This window comes from Penicillium cataractarum (genome assembly GCF_028827025.1).
Source record: "Penicillium cataractarum strain IBT 29864 chromosome Unknown utg000005l, whole genome shotgun sequence".
NCBI lineage: Eukaryota > Fungi > Ascomycota > Eurotiomycetes > Eurotiales > Aspergillaceae > Penicillium > Penicillium cataractarum.
This window is the reverse complement of record NW_026622741.1, coordinates 4,734,622-4,755,591: the sequence shown is the minus strand read 5'-3', so window position 1 is coordinate 4,755,591 and position 20,970 is coordinate 4,734,622. Positions and strand designations below refer to the sequence as shown.

The window sequence follows — 20,970 nt, the reverse complement described above, 5'->3', positions numbered from 1 at the left end:
ATTGCTGTTGTGCAACGAGCCAATGCTGTTCTTTGTCTTTTGTTCGCAAGTTCGTTGTCCGAGGTATAGAAGAGCGTGCCAGTCACTCTATTGACTGATCTGATCTGACCATACTGTCGGAAGGGTTTCGGATCGGATGTTGGCGGAGAGACAATGGCCAAAGACGACTTTCGCAGGGTACAGAGTACTACTGTAATGAGTACTTTTTTCCTTTCCTTGGTCAATACAGATCATCATCAAGCAAAGATGATCACTGTGAAACAAAAATAAGACTGCCCTTTGCCATACCACTCGACTTAGAATCCCGATCTAGTAATTAATGCCATCGCTTGGTCAGCGGCTCCAGCAGAAATTTACTGTCTTAGACACCAGATACCATTGTACAGTAGTCTTCCGTATACCCTGGACTTCATCCATCCCCAGACTTTCTCTCCCTACAATCTTCCTGCACCTATTCGCACGGACACTTCGTTTGCAGAATCCCCAGACCTGCCCCATGCGCTACTAAACCCGGACTAGGTGGGCCTAAAAGGCCACTAAGGGCCACTAGTCACCCTTAGGGCGAGTCTGAGAGACGCTGCAGGTGACCCGAGATGACTCAAGGAGGGCCAAGTGACAAATGAAACGGCCGCACGGTCAGCCACACTATGCAGCTCCTAAAGCTGCAACGCGGATGGGGATGATCTTGGGGGTGGCTCTAGCGTGGGGAAGGGGGAGTCCGCAGGACGGAATGGAAGGATGAAGGATTGACTGGACAACGAAGTACATTTTACTTAAGTACTGTGAACAACTGGTCTCGGCAGTGTTGCTTGATGATAATAGAAGCTCAATCAAATAAGTTTCATGGAGCAAACTGAGCGATACTATGTGTACAGTTTTATGGAATCAATTGTTTGCATATTATCTATCGCCAGTGCTATACTTGGTAGTTTTGGCGTTTAGCAATTTACTTTTGTACGCCGTATTTGCAGCATCTTCATGCACGGCGCTCGTTTCTCGACAGCCCGTTGGTCGTCGGACTTTCGGATGCTTGTCGAAGGACTTATTTTCTACCACATGACCCCGTGAGCGAATTTCTTGTTTAGGTGTGTCGTACCTGTAGGGAACTGAACGATAGTATACCTGCCCAGTGAGTGCTCATCGCGGTCACCCGCACTAGTTCTCCCGGAGCAAGTCATTGAGTTTTGCTTTTTCTGTTGATCCGGGGGGGGGTAATAGTTAATTCTTGTATAGCTCTACGTTAGATCGGCCCAGTCGCAATTTGTTTACCTGGTTATTGGTGAAGTTGCAGAGCCTTTTACTTGGGGAGTTTGCAGATTGACAGACTCGCTATGTCTGCATCATTATTGAAAGAAAAAGAAAAACTTGATATCTATTCGACTTCCCTGATTCAAATTTGTAAATTTCATTTTCAAAATATCCTTGTCCAAACAGACCCTCTTTTTCCAGCAGAAGTCAATCCTTCGTAAGCTCGCCCACTCTAATCCGCTTACATCCCTAGGGCAGGGCCAGCATTACGCCACGGCCACACTCACCAGTCACAATCATCCATTCCCCTGGACCATGAATAAGAACGATCGTAATCCGTACCGTAGGCCTGTTCCAGAAGCCAGTCACCTGCGTCATCCGAGCTGGACCGGGTGAAAGAAGTCCGGGGAGGGGGGCGAGAGCGAAGGGCGGCGCTCAATCACCGAATCGTCGAAGCCCACCACCCAAACGTTATTGCGTAACCGCGCTTTGCGGGTGATCGCTGACACGGTGGAGCCCAGTCGTGCAACAATCCCCCAGACAAAAACTCCGACGGGACCGAGCTGCACTACTACAGGTCAGGTTGGAGTTGGACTAAGTTACTAAACCAGGTAATCAATGTAATAGGCTGGCCCAAAAAAAAGCTGCAGCCGCCCATCCCAAGCATCCCGGTCTCGCAATAAATTACAAGCCATGAAACCTTGGCTGGCGCATCTCTTATACAACACGTCCAGTTGTCAGTGCCTATATCCTCATCCAAGCAACTAAGGTACCACCCTGAATCAGTCAAGAAAAAAGCCACCAGAAATTCTCCGATGCATTCCTTCTCCCCGTCCGTCCGTGCCACGGGGTTTCCGGGCTGATCACTGCGTGGCCTGTGCTCGCCGCTTGTGCACGATGGCATCAAGTCTGTTGATGGCGCGCGGGATGTCTTTAGTCCTTCAATCCTCACGGCTCGGATATTAGTCCTCCTCCACTTGAACATTTCTCTTTCACTTTCCACTTTAGCCCCGGACATTCGGGTTTCAAGCCGTCTTTGTCCTGGATTCATTTGTATTGCGCTCGCGGTAATATTTTCTTACCTCTACGACAACTCGCTAGATCTGAAGGTAGAGTCCAAGGGTCGAGGTATCCTACTAGCTGGTCTATCTAATCGCTGAAGAAAAGCCCACAAGTCCTGCCTTACGGCGCCTATTGGTCCCCCATCGATCGTGCAGAACACCCGAAACATGATGGGTTCTACAAAGCGGTCCTACCGCGCTCTCGCCCTGGGACCGGTAGATCTTACAGTAGTATTTAGTAGTCGATAGGCTAAAGGTATACTTTGAGTCTGTGCATATTCTGGGGAAGGGCAAGGGAAAGGGCTGGCCACTTACTGGTGTCTGTGCTGAGATGCCCTAATGCGCAGGCAGTCGTGCAGGGGTTATCAATGGCTCTGAGGCTCTTGGTGGCATCTTCGTCGGCCCCATGCGTCATCGCTGTCCACAGTCCACTTTTGACACTCTACAAAATATAGTGCAAAAAGGGACGAGCGGACGAGTCTCCGCCGCTTTAGCGCGGTGGTGGATTCGAAGGATCGTGATGGATCCCTGTGAGTATCGTGTCAAGCCAGGATGGCTACAGTAGGGCCGTAGGATGACATGCATTTCGGAGAAGCCGACATCCTGAAATCAAATAGATGATATAGTCGTACCAATATAGTTCATAGTGTTTTGTACGGAGTACATAGTAGCCATACCGGCATGCTTGGCCTATGAGGATTTCCAAGCGAGGTTGTACATTCAAAATGCCGCACTAGAAAATTCATCTGCAGCCTCGTAGTATTCAAATTTACCCTACGGATTTCACACCGAGGAATAAAATGATCATTATGGAAATTAGCTGCTCATTCCAAATCTTACGAATTGCACTTTATCGGTATCCTTCGAAATGCCCAGCCACGCCCATGTGGGGCGCTTGCGACGAAAGCTCCAGCGTTAGTCCGCAATCAACAGCAAGACGATAGGAAAACGTTGCCGACGATCGCACAATTCTCCCAATCAGCGAGGCATTAGATAGTTGGCCATTCATGCAAGGCACAGGACTGCAAGAGTGGATAGGGCTGGGAGTGGAATGAGATAAGCTGGCGGGTTGTCTACGGACTTTAGAAGCATGACGATCGCCAGACAGAAAATCGCGGACGGCAAATCCCATAGCCGGCATGATATGACAGACGAAGAGAAGATGCGACATACAGTAGTATCATACAGCTTGCCACAGGTAGTGATTAGCATGGAAGAAGACCTCCAGTACTCTAACAATATTGCCATAAAATACCCGCTAAATGCAATATACACGGTAGAGCGCAACTACTACGTACCGTCCGAGTCAGTCCCTGCGCCGACGATCAGCAGCCTACATAGTATAGTGTCGGATCATACTACAGTGCATCGCACCAGAACCAAGAAACGGGCCAATGGCCTGATGCGCGTGTTCAGGCCCCAGACAAGCCCAGGGCCATGATCACCAGGAAGGTGGTGGCGAGTCGCAGCGACAAGCGGCCAACATAACCTTGCACGATTTATGGATCTGCGCCCAGAAACTCAGTCTCGGGAGTCTGGTCCAGCGCTAACGACTCATGCCAGTGAAGAGTTTATATTTAGGACGGAACAATTTGGTGCGATTACGGTCGGCGCATAGAGAGATACCATAGCTAGGCAATACGACTGTACATTGTCCAGCGCTTTACTTCAGTACTTGATCTTGACTCCAAATGTCTCCACCAAGTGGACCGACCCCAAGGAACACGGACTGGACCTGGCCGGTGTCCTGATAAGGAGAGCTCCGATAGGAATCGCGACATTCTCCGATAAGAGCACGACGTTGGTGCAGAAAATGTAGGATCTCTAGAGAACAAAGTACTGACTCTTCCACGAGTGGTAGTCTAACTACTGTCCACGACTCGCCAACTGATCTAGTTCTGCTTCTACTATACTTTGTTTAGCCTAGTTTAGCTGTATGTAGCTCAACTAAAACTCCGGAAAATCCCCCGGCCAGCCCAGCAAGAGAGCTATATTACCCTAGCGCAGGTTGTGATATCATTCATTATTATCCCAGTCACTGATCGATTGCACCGGAGAAATGCCGACCGCAGAAACGGGGTTAGCCTGCGAGCCTGCAGGACGACGAACTTTACTTGGTCGTAGTGCATGATCACCCACGGAACGTGCAGGCGTCGGATGGCGAGAGCGGCTAGATCTGTTGTGATTGACCGGTTTCCTCGTCATGCATTAGCGGTAAATCCCGGTATTCGAATTGTTTGGCAATACTGTGTTCTTAGGATACCGGAATTATACTATCGTTACTGGACTTCCAATACATATCTTCATCGAAGTGCACACGGACATAAGCATATTGCCATTTTGCCGGCCCTGCAATGGGTCCATGTATCGAAGCATGTATTTGTACATCCTCGAGCTGCAATAGCTCTAGCTTTACAAGGGTATCAAGTATGGCTTTTAAAGATCGACTGGAAGACTACATTCGGACTGAATTTAGCAAGAGAAGATTTTCCTCGGTACCTTGCGTTGTTGTGCATGCTCAGAATATATCGACCTCAGTACTCAACCATAGTTCGCCTCCACTGTATACCTATACACATCGCAAGCGCTCGCTTCAATATCGAACCGCTCCAGCGCCTGGCAACACAAGTACAAAAGTGCTAGGCTTTGTCTGACCTACGGCGCCACAGACGAAACTAATCGTAATAATCCTAGCTAAGGTACATCCATTCATCCTTCCTACCTAGGTAAGTAGTAAGTGTCAAGTAGCTAGCCGGAGGAATCCACCATTCTCAAATTCTCTGATATTATGTTTCCGACGTGCATTCGCATTCGCCCCCTTCATGCATGTCATACCTCGACCATCCCACTTAAACCTCCACCCAAGGAAGCTCTCCACAACAAAACCAACGGCCAACGGTTCCAGTACACTGCCACAGCCTCCTACGAACCTTACCCAGGAACCTCGCACAGACAATATAGCACAACGCACGACCCCAAAACACGAAATGTAAATCCAAATCCACACACCTCATCGCATCGCCACGCCCAACACGCAGCCAAGACAATTCAAGCCATACGCATGCAAATCGCCCACGATCGCCCACGCGTCCTAGCGCCGGCGCGAATTGTATCCAAAGACCGCCCACCACGATGTGGAGTGCCTATTGGAGAATAGTACCTGCAAGAGCCCCTGGCTGCTTCATTGGCGGGATAGTGAGTAGCCCCACGTCAATGCTAACCTGAGGCCCCACGCACGTCCTGTAATAATTTGTACGGAAGAGTTGTAGGATGTTAGAACCGACTGGCCCTGCATGGTCGCACCCGACTCGGGTCCAGTACGGCGCCGGGAGGATGGATAAATTGACGGGACAAAACAAATGGCGCATTGGTGATGATAGTCGCCAAGTTATTGCAAAAGATAGTGTGTCTGTTAAGCAGTTGACTAGTAGGATTAGTACTTTGATTCTGTGATAAGTAGTGGCTATTAGCTGTTAATTATTGACCTTGATGGGCTGTGTCCAGACGAGTCAAGATGTACAGGTACATTATTGGCAAGCTTGCTTCGAGCTGCTGCAGGACTCCCTGCGGGCGCATGTACCTCGTACCTGTAATCTATTACATTCTACAGCTATTTACTTTGTACAGTATTTAGTTGGCATCGTGCAACGGTATTGGACGTAGGTACATAGTATCTGCATGTACATACCGATCCCTCGTGCCGTAAGATCCAGCGACTGTACACCCTACTGTACTAGCCAGGTTCACTAAGTACATCGCATCCAGACACGATACATACTACTCCCACGATATTCTCCGTATACCTACTCACCTTCGTATGCACTAAACATCCCGCCTACCAAGTGCCTGTGCCTTCCATCCCGTGCCGTTTACCCAGAATCCCCTAGGACGGTTACGACTAGAACGATGACCTTTCTCTTAGTCTTCCCGTCTGTCAAAGAGCTCTTATCCCAGTCCGAGACATGATGTGCATTTGCAGCTACACTAGGTACTAAGCAGAGCTCTCCTGGATTGCCCCTCCCCCTCCCTGTGATAACACTGCCCCCCTGGTTATCACTGCGCCTCGGCTGGTGAGCATGAGAAAGGGCGGAATTAGTGGGGGTTGCATTCCGCGGCAAGGAGGGAATGTCAGATCATACCTAGTGGTAGCTATTTCATGCTCCGAGTAGGCATTGAGTAGGCCATATAGCCGAGTTACGAAGTAGAAGATAACTGTTTACATGGCTGTAAAGGAATCATGATATGGACATAAAAAAACTCGTTGAAATATGCGAATCTATCTACTCTGCGCCCGCGAATGTAGACACAAATAGACAAGAAAATCACTGGGATAACTATTTTGTTCATCGCCCTGCCATCAGGGTTCGTCGCAATGGCAGGGCCTCAACTCCAGAACCGATGTAGACGAGTCGCACGCCGCGATACTCGAATGGTATATGAGCAGGACATCACACATGAGAAACTTTTTTTCTATTTTGGTTGGATGGGTGCAAAGGTGGGCAAGATCGTCTAGACACTGATGGTCTTGAAGACACTGTTGAGAGAGAAAAATCAGCACTGAACCTAAGATAGACACACCTCGAGTCAAATACATACCTGAATCCGTTGCCACCGGTCGCCATCAGCGTACCTGGCATCTGCGCTTGCCAGTGCACCTCCTTGACAGACTCCATATAGTGCACGAAGAGAAGCTGGGGAGGAATATCGGCCATGCCTGCCTGGCGGCTCTCCTCGTCATCCAACTCGACAGCCAGATCCCATAGAGTGACAGTGTTGTCAGCAGATCCAACAGCCACCACACTGTCGTCAGATGGGTGCCACTCAATGCTGGTGATGGGCTCCTTGTGGAAATCGAAGGATGCGACGGGAGAGGCGCGAATGCGACCAGCGTCGTTGGGCTTCCAGTGACGCAAATCCCAGACGGCCCACTGGCCGTCATCGGCACCAGTTGCCAAAAGGTGGAATGTCTGGTTCGACCAGCTCATAACGTTGACGTCGGTGTTGGAAATGTGCACGTCCACAGCGGGCTTGCGAGACTTGGATCGCACGTCCCAGACCTTGACACTGCCATCGCTGCTGGCAGAGGCAAACACGTTCTTCTCGTTCGGCGACCACTGCAGCTCCTCCACGGAAGACTGGTGGCCAGTGAAAGGCCGAGTGTCGGTCACCCAGCCGCCGCCCTCGGTACGGGTGGTCACGTAAATCAGACCGTCATTATCACCGGTCAACAGCTTACCCAGAGGCTGAAGCGGAGACCAGTCCAGAGCATAACCTTCAGACTTGTGCATGCGGAGAGTAGAGAGGGGCTTGGAAGCGGAGGGAGGAAGGACGGTGCCAGGAACATCGAAGCTGGCGAGGTGGGCGGTAACGTCGTGGATGAGAACTTGCGAGTTCTCGAGCATAGTCGCAGTCAGCGTTTGAGGAGGTTTCGAGTAATCGGCCGACTGGGAAGGAGTCTGATGGCAGCGAATGCGGTTGGTTGTTGAGCCGAGGGGAATCGACTTGTGCTCGAGGATGGGTTCGCCCATATCGTCATCCGAGTCCGACTCCTCGTCCGAGTCCTCACCCTCCCGCTCCATCTTGCTCAGGCCGCTCATCTTGAGCACCATCAGCTCGTTATCCTTGGCGCGAGAACCCTCGGCCTGGGTACCAGCAACGGCATAGACGGTTGCGGGGAAAGTCTTTCGGTTATCGCCCAGCGTGTCGCGCACAATGTCAAAGGACAGACAAGGCCAGGGTGTGCTCAGAGTGTGCAGCATATCGTAGGTCGAGGGATCGGGCGACAGAGTCTCTCCGGGCGCCAATTTCGTCCGTCCAGGAATGAAAGTCTGCTTGTCAACGTCCATGGCCTCTGCACAATTCCATGGTCAAAAATTAGTTATACTGTCCATTGCCGGCAGAAACAAGATGCATTGAGCAAGCTAGACCAACCTCTCTCTTCCTCCTCACGCTCAGCGTCAGGGCGACCGTCCACACCGGCCTCGAGAATTTCATCCTCGCTCTCGAACTCATCCTCGAACTCGTCTTCAAACTCCCCCACTTCGTCGGCGGGAGCGTCGACCATTGGGCGCTCGCCGGCCTTGAGGGCGGCCGACTGCTCGTCGGCAGCATCCGCAGCTCTCTTTGACATAGTAGGCGAGTGAAAGAGGTGGGATCGAGGGTAAAATATAGGAAATGGGGGGTAAAATGCGGCCGATAAGAACTTTTTTCAGTAAATTTTGGGCAACCGCGGGAGAGAGGCTAAGCCTATCGGGGACTAGCGCAGATCCCGCAGTTCCGCAAGTCGAAGGCGAGCTGAACAACCGGACTGGACGGGACTACAGTTGGGACTCGTCTGGACTGGACTGGACTTGACCGACTGGCCCTGATTCTCTCCGGACTCTTCTCTGCAACGGTCGCGACGCTCATTCGTGTTCCTGCGTTTGCCAGCCCTCGTTTGTACCGTGGCAGCCCATCTCGCGCCCTCTTCACTTCCCCTCCTTCTCTCGCCGCAACCTCGCTACCCGTCTGAGCACTGTTTACGCCGGACCCCGATCCTTTCGTTCGCGTCGGGCGCAACCACGACCTCTGTTAGAGAGGAGAGCTCTTCGGAATCTGAACTGTGGTGAAGTTGGCCTGGCTGGACAGCCTAGCGACGCCCAAGAGGTACGGAATTGGTTGACGATATATCACCGCAAGGGTCTCCTTTCCCCGCAAGCGCTAACCGTGAAGCTTCACGTTAGGTTGCACTCTCAATTTCAGCCTCAGCCTCGGTTTCGGTCTTTCTCCCATCCTCGCCCCCCTTGAATCGTCCATCTCCGACCATTAAAAATGGATCCGTTGCAGCACCCTGCCTCAGAGGCTGTCCCCGTTGTCGCGGAGCCGCAGCCGCCCTCTGTAGAGGACCAGGTACCCGAGGCACCTGCACCGCAGGAGGCCCCCTCGTCTGAACAGCAGCCTCAAGAAGATCCGGCGCTGGCGCCTGTCAATGTCCATGGGGAAGAGCCTGTTCCCGCCGATCAGTCAGCTGGTCGAGTAGGCATTGACAATGGCTACAACAGCGACTCCAAGGCGCACTATCACTCGCGTTCGACTGACTTCCACCACTCTGCTCCCGAATACACCCAAGATGCTGACCACGCGGCTCGTCTCACCTCATCTCCACCAGTCAACCCGCAGCCTCAACTGCATCCTTCCCGGCCTGGATCTGGGTTCTCCAGTGGCCCGGAGCGACATGGCATGTCTCAACAGCCACAACCCGCGGAAGCTGCGCAACGACAGGCCGCTCAGGCCGCTCAGTCCTCGAAGAACAGCGTTGTCATCAAGGTCGGCATGGTTGGAGATGCTCAGATTGGTAAGACTAGTCTGATGGTGAAATACGTGGAAGGCAGCTGGGATGAGGACTACATTCAGACACTGGGTATGTGTTGAAGCGTCATTTGTGATAAAGATGGAGCTACCTGGTTCTAACCATTTCGCGGCAGGTGTCAATTTCATGGAGAAGACCATTTCCATTCGCAATACTGAGATTACCTTTTCAATTTGGGATCTTGGTGGCCAACGCGAATTCGTCAACATGCTGCCACTTGTTTGCAACGACGCCGTGGCCATTCTATTCATGTTTGATCTTACCCGCAAGAGTACCTTGAACTCCATCAAGGAATGGTATCGCCAGGGCCGAGGCTTCAATAAGACAGCTATTCCGTTCCTAGTCGGCACCAAGTACGACCATTTTGTCAACTTCCCACGCGAGGACCAAGAAGAAATCTCACTCCAGGTATGTTTAGCATCGTTCATACACCCGCACAGTTCTCATTCTGATTAACCACTTCTAGGCCAAGCGATTTGCCAAGGCGATGAAGGCTAGCTTGATCTTCAGCAGCACCAGTCATAGTATCAACGTGCAGAAGGTTTGTTTTCCCTCTGGACCCGCTATCTGGGCATTTGCTAACCTGCAATAGATTTTCAAAATCGTTCTGGCCAAGGCATTTGACCTCAAGTGCACAATCCCCGAGATCGAGAACGTCGGTGAGCCGCTGCTGCTCTACAAGAATGTGTAAGAGCGTCCAGGCACTTTGTGTCGATCGCCCTGCCGGTTATGTACATTGGGATGATGTGATGCTTCTTGATGATCAATTCCTGACCCCTACACCGTCGGAACTTCTTTTCTTGTCAACCATTTTCCTTTTTCCCCAATTGATGTATTTCATGTGTCCTACGTCTATCGGTCGTAGCTGACTCGCAGTTGACTGGATGTGGATGTTTCCATCCAGCGATCGATGAGCCAGCTGCGCAGCCATTGACCATTCTTCTTTGTGTGAACTGTTCTTTTTTCCTGTTCCTGGGCTTCATATTCTCCATCCCTCGCCTGGATGGACCGAGTTTTCTTCTTCTTTTTTTGTCTTCATGTCTCTATTCCCTAGACGGGGGCTCCACTAGCCGCCTCGGGCGTTCGGGAGTCCAAGTGGTCGAACAGGGTACTGTATGCTGGAAATGGCATTCAAAACGGAAAATCCTTTGTCTTTGTGTAGAATTCCTATGTAAAGTTCTTCTATTACATTCCCGTGAACGGTCCCCGACTTATTATACTGCGTGGTACCTGAATCCGTTCCTGAACCCGATTTACTCTTCTCGATGGTGAACCACGGGCCTCGAGGCGGAGTCTTCCCCAAAACTGCCTGCTTTTGAGCCGCCAACCATCTTCTCTTTCTGCCCTGATCTGTTCTGTCTCTTCTGCTCGAGATTAATTCTTCTGATTCCTGCTTCGTTCCACGTTGTGGCGACTCGGGCTAATCTAAAGCCAAAGAGGATACGCTTCGGCCCCCGCCAAGCCACCCAGTAGTGCTTGGGGGTTTGACGGTCGTTACAGCTGTGATCCCTCTGTCTCAACTACCCACTCGTTTCTGCATTCGCCTGCACTCATAGTTATATTCTTGCTGCTCAAGAATTCAGCAAGAAGAACAGGCAACATGACTGAAGAACCGCAGCTGGGTTCTATCCAGCAACGGATCGCTGCTCTTAAGCAGTCCCAAGCGGCGCAGAATAGCGCTGAGCCGCCTCCATTCCTCCGCCCGCCCACCCAGCGAAGCAAATCGGCCAACATCCCTCCATCTTACGCCGTGACTGGCTCGGTCATAGACAACGCTTCGATTGGAAATGAACCTACCAATTTACAGACACAACGAACGGCCCCACGACCTCCCCCAAGTCCCTCGCCGAAGCCAGAATTGAAACCCAAAAAGGCCCCGCCGCCATTGCCTACGCGCCGATCAGATCGCCCGCCTCCCCCTCCTCCACCTATTCGCTCCGAGTCCCCAGCTCGGCCAGAAGCGCCACCGCGGCCGCAACTTCCAGCGCGACAGGAATCTCGTCCCTCTCTGCCTCCGCGTCGACCTACACAACTGTCACACAGGCCATCGCAGGAATCTGTCTTGTCTGACGCGTCTCACTCGACAACGGCTACTAGCACTGGCCGCGGCGCTTCGACGACGTCTGTCAACTCCACCGGCAACGGTCGTATCAAAGCGCCGGCATGGGGTGAGACAGAGCTGCCCGTGCTGCCTCCTAGGCGGCCAAGGGAAGACCCAATCGATTTGACGCCGGCTCCACGCTCTGAGCCCAAGTTCAGCGCAGGTGGATTGACGGGGAAGCTATCTGCCCTGCGAGGGAAGATTCCTGGATCTTCATCCTCATCCTCCTCTACACCATCTCGTCCAAGTGTACCTTCCCGTCCATCGGCTAGGGACCCATCTCCTTCCGGTCCTCGACTCCCCCCGCGCCGGCCGTCTGGGGTAGAGACACAAACAGATGGCACGAATGGTGAAGCAGAGGAAGAAGAAGCGAGGCCCAGTCTACCAGCCCGGCGGTTGCCACCACCCTCGGCCGTGAACAACCTTCCGGATGCTCGAAAACTAGGGTTTGGTGGACTGAATAAGAGCCCGAGTATCCCTGCGCGGCCGAGTAGCACACCAACGGAGAATGGTGTTGCCAGCAGGGCCCCTCCGCCAGTGCCAACTGGATCTCGACCAGATCTCGCCAAACTGATTGCAACCAAGCCACGCTTCAACGGTTCTCTTCCCGGGGCTACTGCACCCGCAGGCGGCCCTAGCACGGAATGTCTGGTATGCCGAGATTTCTCTGGTCCAGATGCTCGTGCGGCACAGTATCCACGAGAAACACTCCCCACGCACGATTTGGGCTGGCTGGCAAATGAGCTTACTGCTCCATTCCCATCATTAACCGACAAGGCCAGAGTGATCTTTACATGGCTGCACCACAACATCAAATACGACGTAGTGGCCTTCTTTAATAATGCCGTGAAGCCTTCCACGCCAGCAAGTACGTTAGCCAGTGGATTAGCAGTATGTGAGGGCTATGCTGCGCTGTTCGCGCTACTAGCCACAAAGGCAGGACTCGAAGCCATCGTGGTAGGTGGCCATGGCAAAGGATACGGTCACACACCTCTTGCCCCTGGCCAACCTGTGCCACCGTATGATGCAGGCCATGCCTGGAACGCAGTCAAGATTGACGGGGGTCAGTGGAAGTTGATCGACCCATGTTGGGGAGCCGGAGCGGTTAATGGCCACGGGCAGCCATACATTCAACGCTTCGAGCCGCACATGTTCACCATCTCGAACGAAGAATTCGGTCTGAAACATTACCCGGGCAACAAGGATCACTTCTTCCGCAGCGATGGACGACACATCAGCTGGGAAGAATATATCACCACGGACCCGGACGCACCAAACGGTGTTAAATCCCTCCAAATCTATTCCGATGCCGACAAGCATAGTATCGGTCGCAAGACCATCTCCCCAGCTGGCAGCAAGATCTCTATCTACAGCAGCCAGGGCCCCATGCGCTTCCAATTCGGCCTCCTCTGCGAGCACTGGACACTTGCTCGACACAGTCGGCAAAAACCCGGCCTCTTCCTCCTGATGATCCACGGTGTAGACGGCCGCAAAGAAGACCGTCTCCCCTTCATCCACGTCCCTGGGACTGGCCCCGGCGGAGGCGGCGACATGTGGTATGTCGATGTGGCAGAGGCCCGTCAACTAGGTGCTCCGGGCCAGAAAGTACAGGTTGCGGTTCTGACGAAGCTTGGTGAGCGTCATGATTGTCGGGGTGTTACTGCGCAGGAGTATCAGTCGCAGGTCGGTCGGGTGGGGATGTCTTGGGCGTATATTGCGGACTGGACTTTGGAACGGTGATTAATTGCTTGATATACCTTTGTCGTATGATCTTTTGGCGTTAGTGACGATGATATCCATTTCGTCAATGCATTAGTAATTGAATAATGTGAGATTGCACTTCGGACCTTATTGAAATTCTATATTTGTTCCTGTTAGACCTTGATAAAGCACAAGTCTATCGGGTCTCTGTGAGTTCTGAACGGAGAGCGAGAATGGTATTAATTTCAAGAACGGCAGCTTGGTGGACATCTATAAGAGTGCGCCCGGAACGGCTCCAAGAACGCCATAATCGGTAGCTATATGAAACATGTCGATAGATGAAACGAGAAAACAAAGTAAGAGTGACTAGCTTACGAATAAAGTGGAAACTTTATATTTTATTCTGCTCGCTAACCGCAATATCGCCGAGGACACGAGCAGTACAGTCCTGACTTGATGTACAACAAATGGCAATTTTACATGTAGAATTTAAACCATACTATAGTGTTCAAATGCCAAAGGAAAAAAAACAAATAGATCATCATGAGCCCAAAGAGAGGTGATAGATATGTCAAAAAATAAATAAATACCAAAAGAAAATTGACAGGAGGGGGATTCGAACCCCCGCCCTCGTTCGAGGACTAGAACACCTAGTGATACTGGGTGTAAGATAACTATCTTGAGTCTAGCGCGATAGACCACTCCGCCATCCTGCCGATGTCGATATCTCCAGAGATTTGTTATATAAAGTCTGATCACTGGGCCCATAAAGTACATCCTGCACAAAACAGCGTAGGCAAACAATCAAAGACTTAGATGACAGAAGTAACAACAATTATCCACAGAATCTTATACCCTGTATAAACATCTAAGGTCTTGTTCTCTTTCAAAATTCACATCAGGTTCCCTAAATCTAGTTAATCTAGTCTCATAGGTCTGTAGACTAATTCCTACACTATTCTTCACTAAAACGACATATGATACCAGTCTAGCTTACATTATCCAGCTAGGTAGCTCCCCAGGCTTCAAAAATACTCTGTACTGGATCGAAATTATGTTGAGGCCGTGGCCCCCGAACTCTAGGCGGCTACAATGCAGGGTACGTATGTAGTATCGAGAACCTAAGACTGGAGACATTATCAGGGCAGCTATATATACATATCTTTAGCTTAGTTTGTACGTTCAGAAAAAATCTTTCTAGCTGAATCTTTAGTGGTTATTCTATATAGTACCCATATTCTTCTCGGTCCGCAATTTGACGCATTAACAATTAAGGGTTAAACGCCTACGGAGCATTCAATAATTATAGAACGCTAACAATAGTCTTCGTGTGAAACCGACACAATCTAAGGCCCTAAGAGTTAGTGCATGAGGTGAACCCTATCAATATAGGGTAGGTTTGTTTAAGTGTGAGCCCCCCTCAAAAAGAGAAAACCCTAGTAAGGTGGCAGAGATGTTTGCAAAATTGAGACTTAACAACAACGACGACAAATATCCCAAATTTAGATTGACTATCCCTGCGCACGTGGAAGAGGTTTCCGAAGAGACCGAGAAGTCCACAGGCGCTTCAGCAATTATTAAAGGCCTTGAAGTTAGATCTCCCACGACAACAGAGAGCGTCGAATTGCCAAAACCAGAGGATCCCGTCAACGCATCTCTCGTCGCATTGTTGCGAGCTGTGTGCATGGAGATTCCGACACCACTACAGTGGAAAAGTAGCAAGCCCTCATTCGCAATGACTCAGGGCAAAGCACGAATCACCTCGGTCGTAGATGGACACCTGAGTCAATTCCTGGATTCGGAGAGTTCTTCCAACGCAACGCTCAAGGTCAAGCCATACCTCCTTCGGTCGGACAACTTCGGAAATATCCCAAGACAGGCTGAGCAAGGAGTAGTCCAGGAACGAAGAGATTCTTGAGCATTGGGATTTAGCTAATATCACACTTCAACCACCACTACCGGGTTTGAGCCTCTCTACCGCCGGGGGGCTTCTAGAACGAGACCGTCCCTGCCTTGTGCCTCGTGAAGGTCGAAGTCCGCGTATCCGACGGTCGTACCACTCCACTTCTGCAGCAGTCGCCGCAACAGCTGCTCGGTGCCGGATGATCTCCTCTATGGCAGCCTGCCTTCTTGCTTCCAGCTCCGCAAGCCTCTCGCCTATCTCCCGTTGCTCTTCGCCTGGCAATGGAGGGCGAGCGGGCAACGGCACGGCCGGACTCCGCGGAAGCCCTAAAGGGACAGGCTGAGGAAGGCCAGTGGGCGCATGCTGAGCATGGCCGAGAGCCATAGGCCGCTGCAGAAGAACAACACGGGGAGAATTTCCAGATACCGGAGACTGTTGCTTGGGTTCGTCAATGTCCATAGCATCTTGCAGAGACATTGATGGTATAGCCGGACGCTCGGACTGACTGGTACTCGAGTCCGCGATCGAGCGACCCTGGGTTGACCACCAGCATTGGTGCGGACAAGCTGCACCAGTCGTCCCAGCCAATCGAAGTAAGTTTGGGGGTTCTGGGCATCCTTCTCCCAACATGTGGCCTAGATGACGGCCTCGTTCTCTTCCCAGTGGATAGTATTAAGGGTCTTCCACTCCTTGCTCTTCTCATCGTTTCTAGGTTCCTCTCTCGCCGCGGAAGGCATTGGTGGCTGTGCGGAGGGTCGAATTATGATGAACAAAAGCCGATGGCCGTCCTTCACCTGATCACGGTACTGACTGGCGAATTCCGGATCATCTCGATCCAAGCCGGTCTCGATCGAACAGTTCTTGGCTGTGAATATCACTTGGCCTTGTTCTTCGTCGGCGAGTCTGAAAACCACTCTTGGTAGTTGCGGGTCAAGAACGATGCGATATTTGCCGGAAAAGAGCTCGTTGCCAACCGTCAGTTGACATGGTCTCCACTTCAGTGCCAGTTTCAACGTTTTGGCAGGACAGTCACGCGGCTTGTCGACGGGAAACAACGAGTTGGCCGTGCTACCGGCAGTGGTGACCTCCATTTGACGAAGAGGCGTAGGTGGAGGAGAAGAGAGATGTGGAAAGTGTAGTAGTGATCGGGGGAAATAAAACAGGTCCTCGTGAAAGGAACCCGGAGGGCGCAAAGGGTATGGGGATCGGGCAGGGGACAAAGGACCGAGTAGTGAGAGCTGGCAGGATATCCAGCTTGACTTGATTCCTATCGATCAGTTCAACAGTAAACCTGGTAGGTGTCTGATGGGTTAAGGACTTACATTGAGGTTCAGACCAAGCAAACCTTCGTCTGGGCAAGACGGATGGGGAGGAGCAAGAGTTGGGAGAGGATGGGAGATGCAGTGGGAAGAGAAGAAGAAGGAAATCTCGAGAGTGACTCCGACGCGTCTCACGCCTACCGAGAAGACCGCGGTGATTACTTCACTTTACTTTCCTATCTAGGAAGGCACGACTTCAGTCCACATGACCGTCCAGCCTGTCTCGACAGTCATAGGCATGCTCAATGGCCTATCTTCTGTTCGCGTTCAGGTTGGGGATCTTTGCACTCACTCTTCAATTCACGAAGGATGGGTTTCCGCATTATCATAGGGTGAATTAGAGGGATGGGTTAGAGCTTAGAAAGCTCGAGTCCATGGAATCGTGTCGTGTGAGGTAGATTTCTTTCAGGTTCGAAGTCGCGCCTGTCGGTTCTATCGGCTCGTCGATATGCGCAGGAGATTGTGTTCATATAGACCCCTGGCATTATTACCGGATTTTACTTGTGTACACGATGTAATAAGGTATGTATCTATATAGGACAAAACAAAATGAAAAATCCATTCTGAGAGCCCGCAGACATCTCAAGGCAATTCGCACACGAACTATGAGGGGAATAATCTGTCGTTGACTTTCACTATTACGATAAAATGACCATTCTTGCATGTTTCCAATTTCCCTAATTTCCTGATAGTGAAGCCCTAGCTGACCGTATCCATGGCCGGGGACACCCTTCGCAGTCTTCAAAGGATACGGAATTCATTCAGTTCTTTTTGATGAGAAACTTGACTAGTCCTGGTCCGATTTGTCTTCGTTGGAAGGTATAGTACACGACTCTACTGTCTATCTTTATAGATACATAGTGACTAGCCTTCTGCCTAAGTGTATATGATATAGCGCTGCGCCTTGCACTTTTGGTGACGGCTCCAGTGGAAACCTATTATGCCAGAAGAGGCGAAGACGAGCCTGTGTGCTAGGTGCTCCCAGGCCGGGGCTATCCGATTACTAGGCTGTAAACCCGTCCCAAGGAACTCGTGGCCTACCATACCTGATCTGGCGTCACAACTGTTCAAGATTGGTGTCAGCTTCCCGTTGAGGAATTGCGTCAATTCCTCCGAGGGGTATATTTCTGGAGCGAGATACCCACCAAGGGAAGTTTTCCTCTTCTCCATCTGACCTTTCCCTCGTTCCATTTACCTACGGCTCCACCCTACTCTGGTCCACCTTCAAAAGGAATCATCAAAATGGAAACCGACACGGCACAACTCATAAAGTCCTGCAAGAAGTTGGAAAGAATCCTCGAATCACTGCTTCCTAATCCCTCCCGCCCGTCTTCCCTTGTAATTGGCAAAGAAGATTACAATCCTCACATCTTTGAAACAGAGTTACTTCGCCTCGGGATCGAACTTCATCATATAGTTATCGAAACTGGATCTATATCACCTCCTGCCAAGACCTTTTTCCTTCCAAAGACTGACTTTACAGAGATCTCCGATGCCTGCAAACAAAATACCTCTTGGATTAAAGTTTGCTGGGGCGAGGCTATTCATGCGGCGGCCAAGCCGAAGGGTGAAAGAAAACTCTTCAGTGACAAACCCGAGCTTTTCGCACTGGCCCTGCTGTTCGATTTTGAGGAATACTCTTTTGAAGGAAAGAAAGGCCTTGATGGCTCGTTTAATTTGGACTCGTTTCATTTTCGCCGTCCACCTGAAGCAGTACAGCCAAGCCGGTACGGGTGGATGTGTGATCAGTGAGCTTCACAATTACCACACTCGAACCCAAGGCGTTCTATCTAACATCATTTTACCAGTGAAACTAAGGACATACGCAGCAATCCCCGATTCAAAAGAGAATTCCAAGTATTGGATACGGTGCCCGACGAGATGCGACACTTTCGTCGGAGGAGTGTCCACACTGGAGTTACCCGGTTGAGTGGTGGAGACGAGCTCCTTGTGGACTATCGATGCCATGTATGGGCCTATAACTGGGTTGGACAATGCGGCAACGATTCACGGCCCTCGAGAGATGAAATAGTAGTCTTGGTGTATACGATGTTGGAATCCATGTTGTGCGCAACCCACAATGCCGGACAACGCAGTTACAACCCCAACTTCCCGGTAAGTCTGCCATTCTACTCTGAAATAATGGCGGCCTTAGGCGGCACTGACGAGCACAGACACTACTCTTCCTCTCAGATCAGTTAGGCCATTGCCGCATTCTCAGTGGATACTATGACGGGAAACTCCATGTTGGTTTAACCCGACTGTTGGATTTCTCAGAGTATGCTTTAGTCCCGCCTGCTGGCATGTCATACCTTGAAAGCATCGACCAAGACAAATTTTACCAGATGATGAATATGCTATTAAAGTGGGCATGGCCAGTTGCGCTGGATAGTACGAATGAGGAAAAGGACATTCCAGTGATCGTAGATCTTCCATGGAATGATCATCAAGACACGGAGAAGCCAGACGAAAGCCATGACGATTGGGTGAAGGTTTGAGTGTTGACTGACCGGGAATTGAATGTTTTCATTTCGGTGTCGGGGCTGAACCCCATAGAAAAAAAGACTTATTGCTTGGATGTCACCTTGCTCAATAATGTTCTACCTACCTAAAGGAGGAGAATCCCGAGATTATGCTATAGGAAGAAGGAGCCTAGTATATAGTATCAACTTATCTTCTATCTTATCTTCCTATTCGCATAACCTTGCTTACAGTAGGATATATCGAATTCACGTGCAATCTTGGCTATGTTTAGTCTCTTTTGGCCGATCGTGGCTACGAAGGCTTTAGCCATGCGAGTTGCGTTACATTCGGGAGATTTAGGCATGTTGGGTGTTGTAAAGGTAGTGGATTTCCTCGAGGATTCGAGAATCTACGAAGAATGCGTGGCGCGGTGCAGTACGGCACAGATAAGGGGGAATCGGGTCCGTGCGGGGATCAAAGTTTATTGGCGATGAAGGTTGGTAGGCAATTTTGTTTTGTAGCTGGGAGAGCTACAGAATGGTTAGGGTTATAAGCGAAGGGGTACTGGACAGACCCTTCAATTTCCATATCCAAGGGACTTGATTTTCCCCGCCCTTGTTGATGTGGAGGAGGGAAATTTTCTGGTCTGGGGAATGGGCTCCCGGTGTACGAATATGGCCAAGGGCAATCTAAGACTCCGGAGAATCCGGGTTATACCTGGAGGCGGGGATATCGGGGGACGCAATGGAGGAGAAGAGACGTCACCAATGCACCCTTGACCCTACCACAGTAGGTAAACCCTGGAAGTAACAACCAGTGATTATCTTCCCCCTCTTGGATGAGCGAAACGAAATGAATAGGAGGGCCCACATCGGCCACCAAAAACCACGCAGAAGGCGGCTTCAGCCGGCTGAACCGGATTTTGTACAGTCGCAGAGTCGCAGAGACGTTAGAAAGTAAATAATAAGCCATTGGCGTCAGCCAATACCGGCAAACAGCCACTTCGGCGCCTCAGACGCCTCCCGTCCGAACCATATCAATCGGGATTCTGGTCAGCATTCCAACGTCAAACACGGCTTTGGACAAATCATGGCAGCCGTGCCGTGAGCCACGCGGTCATTTTCCAACGGGCAACCCCCGAGTTGAACAAGCCTCTCCTTGCGGTCAAGAAAAAAAGCGTCTCGCATGGTCAATCCCGACGACCCACACTCGGCGAGGGCCGGCCAGTGAGGGCGAGTCAAAGCCGAAGAAAGGCATGCCAGCCCGTCTCGTTCTGGGTAAATGCCCGCACTCGGGGCCCCGGACTGGTCTCCAGACCCGGCAGAGATTTCTCGTGGTGCAGACTAAGTGGGTTTCCAGGGCCGGTTAATTGGCAATTTGCCAGCCCTTTGGGCTCCGTTGAGGGCGATTATTGGTTTTTCGCTGAATACAATACCGTACAAAGAGAAATTGATGAGACAATAAGAAAATATTGATGACGAGGAAAGTTGCTAGGTTACTTCGATTGGAACTTGGAACTGGTTGATACTATAGGGCCTAGAGTAATGAGTACAATGGCATGATTCGTGGTCAAATCCAGTTTAGACCCTTCTTTTAAACTACCTCCCGCATTACCCATTCCCCATCTAAATCCTCCCAACATGATCCCGATCTCAAAAATCGCTTACTCCCCTTCCTAGTCCTTTCCCGTGTTTATACTCGGCTGCCGAACGCGGCATCGTGTTGATGCCGACTTTCGCCAGGGGCTGAAAAAGAAGCCGACCACTCCGAACGCCCCCCGAACGCCACCCGAACACGGCATTCCTGAGCATTCCTGCCTGACTTTC

General features: G+C 51.0%; 7 protein-coding genes across 7 annotated transcripts; 4 read left to right on the top strand and 3 right to left on the bottom strand.

Annotated features, from left to right (window-relative positions):
• Positions 1-6,818: 6,818 nt before the first annotated feature.
• On the bottom strand, positions 6,819-8,439 carry N7496_007418 (ribosome biosynthesis protein RRB1; the record flags this gene model as incomplete). The annotated part of the gene is made up of 3 exons (XM_056700347.1): positions 6,819-6,843; positions 6,906-8,160; positions 8,241-8,439. The coding sequence occupies 3 exons, from the start codon at positions 8,437-8,439 to the stop codon at positions 6,819-6,821; spliced, it is 1,479 nt and encodes a 492-aa protein (XP_056555760.1).
• A 680-nt stretch (positions 8,440-9,119) lies between these two features.
• N7496_007417 (Spg1/Tem1 GTP-binding protein) lies at positions 9,120-10,348 on the top strand (the record flags this gene model as incomplete). The annotated part of the gene is made up of 4 exons (XM_056700346.1): positions 9,120-9,708; positions 9,773-10,065; positions 10,124-10,198; positions 10,250-10,348. 4 exons carry the CDS (start codon positions 9,120-9,122, stop codon positions 10,346-10,348), a joined length of 1,056 nt encoding a protein of 351 aa, XP_056555759.1.
• Positions 10,349-11,257: 909 nt separating this feature from the next.
• N7496_007416 (uncharacterized protein) lies at positions 11,258-13,498 on the top strand (the record flags this gene model as incomplete). Its single annotated transcript, XM_056700345.1, has 1 exon — positions 11,258-13,498. The coding sequence occupies one exon, from the start codon at positions 11,258-11,260 to the stop codon at positions 13,496-13,498; it is 2,241 nt and encodes a 746-aa protein (XP_056555758.1).
• Positions 13,499-14,912: 1,414 nt separating this feature from the next.
• On the top strand, positions 14,913-15,377 carry N7496_007415 (uncharacterized protein; the record flags this gene model as incomplete). Its single annotated transcript, XM_056700344.1, has 1 exon — positions 14,913-15,377. One exon carries the CDS (start codon positions 14,913-14,915, stop codon positions 15,375-15,377), a length of 465 nt encoding a protein of 154 aa, XP_056555757.1.
• A 27-nt stretch (positions 15,378-15,404) lies between these two features.
• On the bottom strand, positions 15,405-15,839 carry N7496_007414 (uncharacterized protein; the record flags this gene model as incomplete). The annotated part of the gene is made up of 1 exon (XM_056700343.1): positions 15,405-15,839. The coding sequence occupies one exon, from the start codon at positions 15,837-15,839 to the stop codon at positions 15,405-15,407; it is 435 nt and encodes a 144-aa protein (XP_056555756.1).
• Positions 15,840-15,997: 158 nt separating this feature from the next.
• On the bottom strand, positions 15,998-16,453 carry N7496_007413 (uncharacterized protein; the record flags this gene model as incomplete). Its single annotated transcript, XM_056700342.1, has 1 exon — positions 15,998-16,453. One exon carries the CDS (start codon positions 16,451-16,453, stop codon positions 15,998-16,000), a length of 456 nt encoding a protein of 151 aa, XP_056555755.1.
• A 1,470-nt stretch (positions 16,454-17,923) lies between these two features.
• On the top strand, positions 17,924-19,179 carry N7496_007412 (uncharacterized protein; the record flags this gene model as incomplete). Its single annotated transcript, XM_056700341.1, has 3 exons — positions 17,924-18,429; positions 18,490-18,796; positions 18,856-19,179. 3 exons carry the CDS (start codon positions 17,924-17,926, stop codon positions 19,177-19,179), a joined length of 1,137 nt encoding a protein of 378 aa, XP_056555754.1.
• Positions 19,180-20,970: the final 1,791 nt, after the last annotated feature.